The 13,318-nt window shown below is 46.7% G+C and overlaps 1 protein-coding gene across 1 annotated transcript in view; it reads left to right on the forward strand.

Moving 5' to 3' along the window:
* Nucleotides 1-9,409, forward strand: part of LOC119373836 (uncharacterized) — a 31,066-nt gene extending 21,657 nt beyond the window's left edge. The window contains exons 5-8 of the mRNA XM_049411187.1: nucleotides 876-1,005; nucleotides 1,582-1,727; nucleotides 5,217-5,349; nucleotides 9,042-9,409. Coding sequence (XP_049267144.1) covers nucleotides 876-1,005; nucleotides 1,582-1,727; nucleotides 5,217-5,349; nucleotides 9,042-9,300 — 668 coding nt within the window. The 3' untranslated portion in view covers nucleotides 9,301-9,409. The remainder of the gene's footprint in view (nucleotides 1-875; nucleotides 1,006-1,581; nucleotides 1,728-5,216; nucleotides 5,350-9,041) is intronic.
* Nucleotides 9,410-13,318: the final 3,909 nt, after the last annotated feature.

Below are 13,318 nucleotides of genomic sequence, written 5' to 3' on the forward strand. Positions count from 1 at the left end.
GCCATCAACAATAATAGTCGGTAAACATGTTTTATCGACTGCAACGCGTTCTTAGATCTCGTCGTCCGCTTTTGAATTCGCAAGTAGAAGGTTTTCTTTTCTCAGTGGCTGTGCTGCTCCACTAATGAGCGCGACATCATGATGTCGATCCCTGCCCAAGGCGGCTGCATTTTAATGCGATTGTGACGACGGGCTCAACATCCACCTGAACATAGGCTAGAGTAACGTTAGCATGAAGGTTTGGGCTAGTTGGTACTCCAGTGCACAAGTAAATCGCAGCGCAAGAGAATATAAACGAAAAACGAAGCGAGGGGAGACAAACAAGCGCTTGTTTGTGTCCCCTCGCTTCGTCCTTGGTTTATATTTTTCAACGATCTTGATGTATTCTGCAATATAGGGGCGTTAACAAATGAAATACGGGTTCGAAGCCCTCGCCGAAGGTGCCACATATTAACCAACGCCAACGCGTCCTCACGAGTTAAATCACACACTTCTTTCAAGATTTATTTTGAGCATGGTGGCAACAGACACTACACGGCTACTCACTTCAAGACCAACTCAGGGCAAGCCAGCTGGCCCACGACGTGGCACATAGGCTCAGCCTACTTGTCCCAGAGTGGGAGCGGCCCGCATCAGCCCTTGGCTGAGGCTCAGGACCCAATAAAGTTTTGCCATACCATACCGCACCATACCATACCATACCATACCATACCATACCATACCATACCATACCATCTTGTCAAGACAAGGCAAGTGCAGTAGTGTTGTGGAAAAGCGTGGACCCGCGAATAGGTTGCCGACATGTGGTATCAGTGTGGGTTATCCGGAATTCAAGACGGCAGTTCCTCACACTCGTGCACGTCACACGGTCGCAGGCACTTGTCGAGCGCAGCTCAAGGCAGGATGCAAGCTGGAGACTCTTCGGGCTTGCGGCGACGACTTCGTACCTTACGCGAAGAAGACACACCTTTATTCTTCAGGAGACGAGTTTAAAAAAGCATGCGAGTAAGTATTCAAAGCGTACGTGACCATTTTAACCGCTTCGATACGTTCCAGGAAGTTAACACGACGGGAATAGCTGTCTTGCGCCAAGACTTGTACCGCTCGGCTCTCCACTATCGCGGACCTTAATTCGCCCTATAGTGTACGGCGTTCCGCCTGTGGCAGCGCAGGACGGTTTCCATTACATTCCACTGTGGTGGCCAGTATGGTGTAGGCCGGGTGCGAGGGCGCAAATCTGTGCTGAGACCACCGTGCAGCGCTGTTGACGCTATTTAGTGTCATAATGCAGTACATTACAGCGACGATTTAGTGAATCCATCGCTAAATCGTCGGTCAGTCACACACTCAGACGCCGAGGGGCGGGGGGAGGGGCGACAGCAGCAGTAGCAGCCTCGGTCAACGAAACCAGGGCAGATTCGCAAAGAAAGGTTTAAAAAAAATTGGAGCAAGTCATTCCTTTGCTAGTACGCGTGCTACAATACAGTCACATTGGCGCTTAAATTCCCGTATGACACTGCAGACATCTACGGGCAAAATATAACACCGCTTGACTTTAATCATACCTTGTCACAATTGCAGGAACCAGAAACAGCAGATCGCGTGCACTGGGAAGTTCGTCAACGACTGCATGGAAGGTGTGAGCAAGATCGCTTCATTGCCGGTTGTGAATGGTTTTAAGAAAAACGTGGAAGGAGTCTGCAACGTGGCTTCGAAGGAACACGAGGGTACGTTGAGGAATCTGTCGGTAAACTGTGAGGGACCTTCACTTCCGAAAGGCTGGAAGTGCAACGTTACTTTACGGTTATTTTGCAATCATGAATGTGGTGGACTTTAACGCTTAGTAGAATAACCTCGTGATCCCTGCGATCTGTTTCGTAACGTAAAACTGGGGAGTGTTCTGAGATTAGACAGCTTGTTTTTCTGTATCTTTTTTGGCTAATGGTCAAATTAGGCAAGTCACTTGTGTGGAATTCCGTAACCAACACGAAGGGTTACTCCTTTTTTCATCGTCAGATTAGGTCCTTAGTTGGGATCGGAGTGGAGCCGATCAGTCGCATTGTAAATTGCGTCGTATCGATGTGGTACTCGGCGTCTCGAACAAATCTTCAATCGAAAAACTTATTGGCTTCGTTTGAACTGGGCGTCCACGCGTTTAGCGACGCTGCAGTACAGCGATGGAAGAAATCTGGCATGAACGCGTGTAAGAAAGGGGCGCCTTTTATTAATTATTAAGACATGAAAATTATCACCAAATGGTGAGGTGGGACAGAAAAGCCGGTGTAGCATGTGATTCCTCCCTTTTTTATCGCTTGTGCTCCTGCGTTCAATGTATCCTATCAACAGAGAGCGTTAGCGCTCTGCGCACGCCCTTCCCAAAATCCTTAAAGGGCCCCTAAACCACCTAGAGGTTGGAATTTAGTTGTGGCGTTGCAGTCGTGCACGAGTATACAGTGAACGCTGGCGGACTTGCGCGTGTTTTTTCGTTTCGCTCTTTCCTTCCCTAGGCTGCGTTCGCCGGCTCGTCTGTCCACCTCTCCGAGTGCCCTTCCTCAGTGTTCGAGGTTGAAACGCAAGAAGCGCGCGCATCTCCATGCAGAAAACAGGCTCTTATTCGCCCACGGATAGCGTCTCTTGCTCGCGACGTCACCTAATCATACATGTGGCTTCATGACGGCTGTTGTCGATAGCGAAAGGCACGGAGAGGAGCAGGCGAGCTCCTCTTGATGGTTTAGGGGCCCTTTAAAGGATCATGAGATCCAATCTTCAGTCATAATCTGCGTTCTGCCGGTTAATCTTTGTGCATTCACAAACAATCTGGCGAAAGTTTCGAGCATTTGGTCGAGCACTTACGTCATCATTGATATTTTTTCATAAGGACGCCATTCGCCTGAGAGTAGGGAACACTGGCACACTCTCGAGCCGCGACGTGACAGGCTGCTTTCTAGCCGGCGAACGGTTTATTTCCCTGGTCACATGCGCGTGCACTCGATTCATTTGAGCTTGACTTAGCTTGGCATTGAAACTGAACGAATTGCAGGGGCTGAGACTTATGCAGAAGACGGCGGCTCCGCTCCATGCAGCACATGACGTCACACACGCCATGACAAAGTGATGGTCGCGGGCTGTGGGCGGAGTAATATATTATTCGTTGCGGTTCTAAGTCCCTCACCCCATAGAGTTTCCTACACTCGTTACTACTACTACTACTTGCTTACTACTCACTACTACTAACCACTTAATACAATAACGCATGGCGCTTCAGCCAGCATGGGAATGATGGGTAGTACACGGATTTGTCTGAACTTCGTTCGTTTGGCTCCGTTTGGCTCCGCGTCGCCTGCATCCGCTTTGTCGCAAAACGGAGTTCATCAAAAGTCAGCAGTTCCACTTCACCACTTTAACCTCCTTGAGCTTACCAATTCCAATCTGGTCAAGAAGTTCAAAACGGTCCACTCTTTTATCCGAAACAAACGCCGAAACACGGCAATAAACAAAGCCACAATTGGGTTCGAAGCCTTAAGCACGAACATTACGCAAATCCGTGTACTACCCATCATTCCCATGGTGGATGAACGATCGCAGCGCCAGAGTCCCCTCTAGTTAATTTTAGGAAACTCTATGCCACAACCACGACGTGATTGTGAGGGACGCCGTACTGGACGGCGTAGCGGGTGTATATCCGGCAACTTCTAGGGCTTATTTTGCACTCAAATATTCTTGCAAATGCATTTTCCATGTATGTTTAGTTGTAATAGACCCTCTAGTCCTATTTATCGCTTAAAAGAGCAAGTTTTTGGGCGATCGTGTCAACGCGCCATTGAACACATAGGTCCTTAACCATTCCTGTTACGGCAGATTGGCAATCTCTGGCGCAGACGTTGTGAGAATATGTAAGGCCGTGTAAAAAATGGCATTATCTTCCATTTACATGTGAAAAGATGTTTATAGCTCCGCAGCACTCGGACCAACCGTCGAAGTAGGTCATAGATTCTGAGCAGGCGCGATGTTCTCGGGCCACGCGCTAAAGAACATGAGAGCGAAAAGGCAGCCTTCCCGCGACCTAACAGCCCATCGCTACGATCGGATCGTATTAGCCTTGAGGCGGTGCCCATTTAGAACGTCTCGTTCACGGCAACGCAGGTTCATCTACGGTGCGATGGGCTCAGTGACGTAGTTGACAGGTGACGTGCGTTCGACGATGCGGTAGGGGCACCAATGCGTGAGTAGGAGTATCGAAGAGACACCAGGTGTACTTGCAAGAGCTGACAGCCACACAAGTGCTCCTAGAAGAAAAGTGAGCGCAGTAGTGGTGTAGTCGCGAGTGTTCCTCGGGTGCTCTTGTTCAGATAATTCGACACGTGCAATATAGCGGTGTTTTTCAGCATGCCTAGCAGTGGCAGAAATACGTCTACAACCAGAGCTACGTGAAAAGCGCGGGACAGACAGAATGACAAGGAACCGACGAGCACTAGCGCCCGTGGACTAGTATCAGAAGCGCCTGTGTGATATGGAATAATTGTCATTTGCGTGCGGTGAATGGCGGCCCTACAAAAGGAAGAAGGGTGAATGTGCTGCTTTCATTAGCGATGTTGTTCGCGCAAGTTTTCCAAGCAACTTCATCAGGGACGAAGTGATGGCGGTCATAATCGAGTCAAGCGTTTGAAGTAGGAACACAGACCTGTAAAAAGTGCGTGGTTCTTACACAGACGCCGGTTTAAGGAACTCGGCGACTGCCCGCAGTCTGGCTGTATCGGGGAGGATTCCATCCTTAGACACGACGTAACCTACTATTGTCAGCTGCTGGGCTGCGAATCACCATACTTAATGTAGTTCTAAGCCGGCGTTTTGTTTAAAACACGCCGAAGGAGGTGAAGTGTAGTCCTTGAAAGTTATCGTGTTGAGCAGCTGATAGTGTACACAGAACCACACAAAACTGTCCTCCTTCGTAACAATTAACACTTTATTCGACAAGCCAAATTTAGCTTTAAGTCTGGCAGTGTAAAAGTTAGCGTCTATATCCTACATGACTATACTGTGCTTTGGATCACACCTGCCTGGATGGCGCTAACGCCGGTAATGTGAACGCATGAATGTATGACTGTACGAATGAATGAACGGGCCAACAAGTGAACGTAAGAGTGAATCAATAAATGAAATAATGGTCAGATTGAACTACCGTTCTTGTTCACTACTTCCCTTCATTTGTCCTGCAGCGTTCGGGAAAGCCGTCGGCTGCATGAACTCTGTCGGCACAAAGCTCAACTCATGCTGGAGGACATTCCGAGCAGCTGTGCAGAAGGCTGTAATCAAGGCACAGGCTAACAAAGTAGTCTTCTACACGTGCTGGTGAGTACAGAATGCATTTCAAGTTCCGGTGGAGGTATATTAACACTGACCCGAAGGTCGCTGGATAGAATCCCGGATGCGGCGGCTGCATTTTCGATGGATGCGAAAATGTTTGAGGCCCGTGTACTTAGATTTAGGTGCACGTTAAAGAATCCCAGGTGGTCGAAATTTCCGGAGCCCTTTACTACGGCGTCTCTCATAATCATATCATGGTTTCGGGACGTGAAACCCCAGATATTATTAATATTATATTAACTCTAACTAGCGATGCACGGCAGGCTGTTCGCAAAAAGTAACGAGCCATTCAACTTTGTGAAAGTCGATGATCAGGGAAGTTTGCAGCGCACGACACATACGTGACACTCAATTTCGAACCATGTACTATCACGCACCTTGCAGCGTACTCGGAAATTTGTATCCACACAGTCCTTTTGAACAGCGTCTGATATCCTCTGAAATTTTTCATTTGGGCAGCATATGGTAGCCGCATGTTTGAGCCGCATTCTTCGCTGCGTGACACGCGCCATCTTGTCAGGCTTGACGCGTGCGCTTGGCGTTTCGTGCACGATCATAGTTGATGTTGCTGCCCGTGGGTCACCTTGCTAATCTTTAGTGGACTCGTAATGATTGGTAGGGTTTGCCCAATTTGTTTGGCACATACGCTTTCTGTTGGCGCGAAGGAAGCATACACGAAACGCCTACCGTCTAATGCTTCGTTGTAAAATTAGCGGAAGCTACTTCAGCGTGTTTAACGGCGTTACTGTGACTGGTGCTTTAGCAACGTGACTACGAAAGTGAATACTGCGCGAAAAACTCCGACAAGTAAGACACACGCACAAGCGCAGACTAGCAACTGGAAGTTTATTGAATAAACACAAATATGAAAAACGGATACAAAAACCACGTGAACGATTAGAGGTTGGCAGTTAGGTAATCTATCTCTAGTTTGTGCAACGCAACCGATGGCCTAGCAACGCACATATTGCCATACTTGTGAATAAAAAACGCCTCAACTACTTCTCGCGCTGTCCTATCTTTATACCGGGGCAGCACCATTGTTTGACGCAGCAAGGGGTGACATTTACAGGCTTTACAGTGCAAGCACCAATTCGACGAAGGCTGAGCTTTCAGTGATGCCCGCACATAGTGGACAGTAGTGGATAGGATAGCTGCAGCGGCTGCAGCAAGGGAGTGAAACATCCTATACCATCCATGGAACGCGATATTCGCTCGCAGCGCCGGACGAACGGCTGGTGTTTGAGGGCGGTACTGAAACATGGCGGTTCATTGCAGACACGCACTGGGGGACGCCATCTTGATGAGGACTGAGGATCCGAGTGGCGGGGGGGGGGGCGATATAGCGCCCAATTCAATTGGGATGCACCAGCAAGCCAAACTGAGCGAGTGGGAGGTATTCAGATGGCGAGCGCGCGACCTTCTTCCTGTTGCGCAACCCGCCACATGATCAAAACGGCAATCGTTGCGTTCTGATTGATGAAAGTTTGCCCATCCACCTATTTTTGCACCACTTATTCTAAGTAGGTCTTGTTTTTGTTTACGTGTACACATATATTAGACAAGAATAAAGAGCAGAGTTTGTTTGAATGTTTTATTGCCGAAACGTATCATTCATACAGCAAATTCAAGTATACAGTATAATTCAAGCAGCAAAGCAGACAGTCAGAAAGTAATAAATAAATCATGCACGTGTATGCTCTAATAAATTACACAGCTACTGATGCGACCGCATCCTGATATGCCGTGCGAGCGTAGAAAAACAAAACGAGCAGTATGTAGATCGTTCATTGTGTCCGCCGGAATCTTAAAGAATTTTATGCCGGTGTGGCGTGAAAAATTGCAACACCACTCAACAGACTACGATTTGTGATGACGGCGCGAATCCATTCATGCGTCTGTTTCGCTGAAGCTTGCAGGGGTTTCGCTGAAATAAGCTTTACGGCGGCAAAAGCGGCCTTTGGGACACCGTAGGCCGTAGCATACATGGGCGCGCGACAAGAAACGCCCCTTTTTCGCCGTGAGAGATAGGACGGCGCAGTTCCCGTTTTCCACTCCGGGTGGCGTTCGTATTTTCGCAATCTCGAACTGCAACCTTTGCGTTCACTTGCGTATTAAAAACTCCGGAGTTAATAAGTAACCTGGTAATGAATATAAAATGGAACAAGAAGGTTCATTTATGCTCGTAGGTATGTACAGCCCCCAAACATTAGGATCGCTGCGGTCACGGGACAGAAAAACCGCGAAGTTTCATCCCCTTGGCTGCAGCGCGGAGGAGGAGAGTGGGAGAGAGAGTAGGCGCATGCGCAGTGGAGCGCGGACGCCACTACCGACGCCGGACACAGCCCCGAGCAAAAGCTGCTTCGCATCTAAAAGAAATAGGGAAATATATAGCAGGGATGCAAAGCATCGTAAAAAGGTCTAACGAATGGAAATGAAAATTACGGAATTCGCGAACGTTCAAAGAAAGCCTTCAAGAAGGTATATCAGATTTGCACTTCTGGTTCAGCTATGGAGCAGCCTCTGCAACAAATGCAAAACATTTTCGTTGTGTCTGAGTTAGATTTTTACGTGTGAACCTTCGCTTTATGAGACGTAGTTTGGTTAGCCTGCTTGGCTGTCTCACCGTTCTTTCATCTTCCTTTATTTATCCCTATCGCTCAATCATGCACACATGAAAATCATGTTGGTGTATTATTCTGGCTGGTCAACCGACCGCGAAAAAGTTATGCTTCCACGAAATATTTTAATCCCTTTCGGAGCATCTAAAAATGGTCAGTGAGGCAGGAAATGACGGGTAAACGTAAAACGGCTCCTAAGGAAGATTACTCTTTTGTTTTATTTACGTTCCGTCCAGAGATTCACATATCAACTCTATTACGTTTTCGATCGATCTTACATGTCACATTACCTTTCGGGTGGCGCAATATTCACAAACATCTGAAAGTCCCCGCATTTTTTCCGGTTACTGTCTCCATCACGAGAAAAACAATGCATGTTATGCAGCGGTTTTATAAAGCTGCGGCTCCAAATAATTACCCGCAGGTATGCTATTATTATTATTATTATTATTATTATTATTATTATTATTATTATTATTATTATTATTATTATTATTATTATTGTTGTTGTTGTTGTTGTTGCTCGCTTGCAGGCACTAGGTCCGGTTAATGGCGTTCTAGGGTACGGGCAAGAGGGGGCTGCTTGGAAAATTGCGCTATCAATACATTGAAGATGTCCCGAGCCATCCACGCCACAGTTTTAACGGCTCCACAAGTTTTTGGTAGGCTTTTAAGCTGATAAGTTGGAGAGCTTGCGCCTGCGCCTGGTGTGTTCATCAATATACACATAGCCATTACATCAAAAGAGATCTGAAATCCACTTCAAAATATGTAAGCCTGCTGCGGCTACAATCTACATAATTTACGAGAGTCGTTTCACGGCTTGCAATAACCTTGAATGCGAAAAGAAAATGCTTATATGCCGCGGAACTCAGTTCCTATTCGAAATTATCAAAGCATACTTTATGTGTCTACAAGTTCTGGCCCTCCACCCTAATAAAGAGCGTAGCATTAAGATACAGATTGTAATGAGGTGTATGTTAGTATGTGTAATAATAATTTGCTCTCTCGATTTCTTGGATAACACATGGGGATTTTCTGTGTGCGAACATGCAGCTCGTACCATGATTTGACGAGCTGTGCCGACCAGTCACTGACACCGTGCGAAAGCGGCGGTGGAAAGCGATTCGCCCTGGACTCGCTCCTAGGAGTGTTCGGAGAGTCGTTGAATCTGGCCTGCGGCGATTACACTGCGGGATCCCAAGCTTGCAGGGCGCTTCCCAAACTGCCCGACCTGGGTGCGAACGATCGCCGGATCGAGAACTACATCGAGCTGTTGGCCGAAACCGCCATCGCTCTCGGCCACAAGAACTAGTTGATCGTGTGCTACGAGTCAACTGTGACCTCGAAGCTACCTACCTAGAGGAAAAGCGCATTTCGCGCACAAAGCCAGTACAGACTACATTACAGTGCCAACAGGAATAAACGTCGTTTCGAAAACCAGGGGGAGTTTGTGTAACTTCACAATACATGCATCCACAGCCAAAGTTCCTGGTGCAATAATTGACTCGTTGTAAATTCTTCTAAAGGTTTCTTGGAACATAGATAGATAGATAGATAGATAGATAGATAGATAGATAGATAGATAGATAGATAGATAGATAGATAGATAGATAGATAGATAGATAGATAGATAGATAGATAGATAGATAGATAGATAGATAGATAGATAGATAGATAGATAGATAGATAGATAGATAGATAGATAGATAGCAATTTTTCAAATGATATCCTGGAAACGTTAGCATGGTTTACAGCCTGGCTTGCTACTCCAGATGTTGGACGTGATGACCATGGTGTATACCGGGAGCTATCTTTAGCCACGGCTTAAAAAATACCCTAGAGGCAGGCGAGTGAAATCAGTTGCAAATTGCTGACAGTCACCTCTCGCACTACAGACAATTTTTTGTTTGGTAAATAATTAATTTGTTAATTAGGATTATTTCACTAATTTGCTAAATATTGACTTTAGGAAAGCAGTGCGACTTGCAAGGCTCGAGAGCGTCTTCAGAAATCCCAACTGCATTATTTGCGATAAAGGAAGTCTCACGTATACCATTTTTTCCAAGCTACAAAGAAAGCCCGCGAAATACAAAAAGAACTAGAATTCAGCCCAGAAAGCCGCACGAGCCCTACTGCAGTACTTGAAAGCAACTTCATTGCGCGACCGCCTGTGAAACTCGGCGCTGTGTGTGTGATGTGAAATGTGTGTGATGTGCCCCTCCTTCTCTTTCTCTCTCTCTCTTATTCCCCTACCCATGTGTAGGGTAGCAAACTGGACGTAGTCTAGTTCACCTCGGGACCTTTCCTATATTCCTCTTCTCTCTCACGCTTAATAGTGTACGGCAATTAGTATATCATTATATTGTGGAGTGCAGTTTTTTCTTGAAATGCTAGTGCTGAGTAACCTGCTAAAATATTTGCAATATACAACCGATGGGTAGTTGTTTTAGGTAATCAATACCAATACATGGGAAACTTATCCGAGGACGGCGAACTTGAGATGTGACGAATAAATTAAAAATTTGAAGGCACAAAATCGAGCCAGCTCGGGCACGCCGAGGCAGATAGGAGATTATTGGGAGACCCTCTGTCCTGCCGTGGGCATGGAAGTGCCTGGTGATGATAGTGTTGATGATGATAACTACTATATTTTTTCTTCATTATGCGCTGAGACACACAAGATCGCTTCGATTCATTGATGCGCAAGTGATGCACAGATTATCACTGAAGTTGTTCAGGAGGCTGCAGCAATTGAGAAAACATATCTCACGTGCATACAAGGTTGCGAAACCTTGTATGCATGTGAGATATGTTGTGAACCCTGGTCATTGCCTGCTATCTGCAGCTGGTAGCAAAAGGGTAATCGTTATCATCTTGGGTAACCGTCATAGACCCGTCATCATATTAAACGCCGCACGCAAGTGCCGCGGCACATCGGGGCTTTGCGTCAGTGCTCACTGTCTTGCATGCGTAAGCATGCAATCCGCAATTAAACCTTGCTGCGGGATATCTCGGAGCACATACATGCAAAAAAGAATTCTTCCAAGTGGAACTGTGTAGAAACGCGAATGCCTTCAACAATTCAATACAAACATGCCCGCATGCTGCACTCATTAAAAACCTAAAAGTTCATTATGCAATCTTAGTTAATTCGGCGGCTGACAGTGATAAATATTTTCTCAATTCGTTTCACACCTGGTTACATAACTTATCTGCAAAGGTGGTTTTCACGTCCTTCCGAGTGCTGAATTTTAAGAAAACCATAAAGCTTAATTTTCAGCACCCTGTATATGATTTGCTCCACACGCAAAACAGGCCCGTGCAGATGATGCTGCTTGGCGCCAGCTCCAAACTAATACGTTCCCCAACCTTGCACTTCACCAGACATTTTTACCGAACACAATATCCTTGCCGATATCCTTTCTGCGGAGGACACCCCAGCTTGCACCATTCCACGTGGGAACGCCTCAAACCGCCCGGCCTAACTAGAATACCCAATCCTCCCCCCTCCCCCACCCTCCCAGTTTGAAGCCGCTCTTTCCCGCAGAGCCCTGGACGACCAGCGAAGACTTATTGACCAGTATAGGCCAGCCGGATAGCAGCAGCAAATGGGGGCCCTCGACTGAGGGCTCCACCCACTGGGACTTCACAAGCAAAACGAAAAAGTTTTCTATGACTACTAGTGGCGTAACACATCCAGCGTTTTTTTTTTCTTTTTGAGAAGACGGCATCTAGCGCTGACCAAATATACTGGGTGTTCGAAGTTAAGCTTTCTCATTTTGTTAAATTTCGGCACTGAGAAGAACGGGAAAACCACCTTTACAGATAAGTTTTTCATCCAGGGGGAGACAACTTGAGACAATAATTATCGCTGTCAGCCGCCCAATTAACAAAGATTGAATAATGAACTTTTTAATGAATGCAGCAAGCGGGCATGCTTGTATTGAAAAGTTGGGGGCAGTCGCGTACCAACACAGTTCCACTTGGAAGAATTCTTCTTGCATGTCTGTACTCCGAAATATCCCGCTGCAAAGTTTGTGGTTTGCATGATTACGCATCCAAAGCGGTGAGGATCTGCGCAGTGTTCCTCCCTGATGTGACGAGCAGTCATTGCTTGCTATCGCCAGCCAGTAGTAAAAAGGTAACCGTTAACATTTTCGTCTATGCCTTCGACCCGTTGTCAGATTAAAGGGACACAAAAGGCAAATAACAATTTATGTCAGAGTGAAAGCTCAATGTATGAAATCGTCTAAAACGGCAGTATTATCAACAGCAGTACCCTACTTACCCAGAAATTACGCAAAATGTATCACACGTTGAGCGCCACGAGTGGGACATTTTGGAAGTGATCCCGATGACGTGGGAGAGTCTGAATACAATTAATCATTAGTAATCAAACTAGCTGCAATAAAAAAAGAACCTACCATGCATCAAGAGACGTAATAAAATGCTTCTTCTTCGTTTTTGTTTCATTCATGGAAAAAAGAACCTCTTTGGCGTTGCCATGGGGAACGGCGCGCGTGGTTCAAAGGTTCCGTTTTCGCCGAACTTCGCTTCGCCCGCCACCCTGCTTCGCTCACATGGTCGCGTCTCAGTGGTAGTTTCGGTATCGCGTACTGCCGCGTGTGAATTGCGCGCTCGTGAAAGTCGCTCTGAGAGAAAGTTCGACAAAATGCCGCATCCATGTGATGTTGCCGGATGCCCGAATGGCGCATGCCGCCAGAGCACGCCGCCGCGCAGTAAAGGCGGGCAACGTTGGGCACGGCAGCAGTGACCTGAGAAACACCACTTTCAGGCGGGTGATTTGAAGCGCGCTAAAGCAGCGCGCTAAAGCATAAAGAAAGCGACAGAATCCCAATAAAGAAGGGCGTACGGCAGGGAGACACGATCTCTCCAATGTTATTCACCGCGTGTTTACAGGAGGTTTTCAGGACCCTAGATTGGGAAGAGCTAGGGATAAGAGTTAATGGAGAGTATCTCAGTAACCTACGATTCGCTGATGACATTGCATTGATGAGTAACGCGGGAGACGAATTGCAGCTCATGATTACTGAACTGGATACGGAAAGTAGAAGAGTAGGTCTGAAAATTAATATGCATAAAACTAAAGTAATGTGGAACAATCTTGGTAGAGAACAGCGCTTTGCGATAGGTGGCGAGACACTGGAAGTTGTAAAGGAGTACGTCTACTTAGGACAGGTAGTAACCGCGGAGCCGAACCATGAGAGTGAAATAACTAGAAGAATAAGGATGGGTTGGGGCTCATTCGGCAAGCATTATCAAATCATGAATGGTAATCTACCACTATCCCTCAAGAGGAAGGTATATAA

This window comes from Rhipicephalus sanguineus, chromosome 11 (assembly GCF_013339695.2).
Source record: "Rhipicephalus sanguineus isolate Rsan-2018 chromosome 11, BIME_Rsan_1.4, whole genome shotgun sequence".
NCBI classification, from domain to species: Eukaryota; Metazoa; Arthropoda; class Arachnida; order Ixodida; family Ixodidae; genus Rhipicephalus; species Rhipicephalus sanguineus.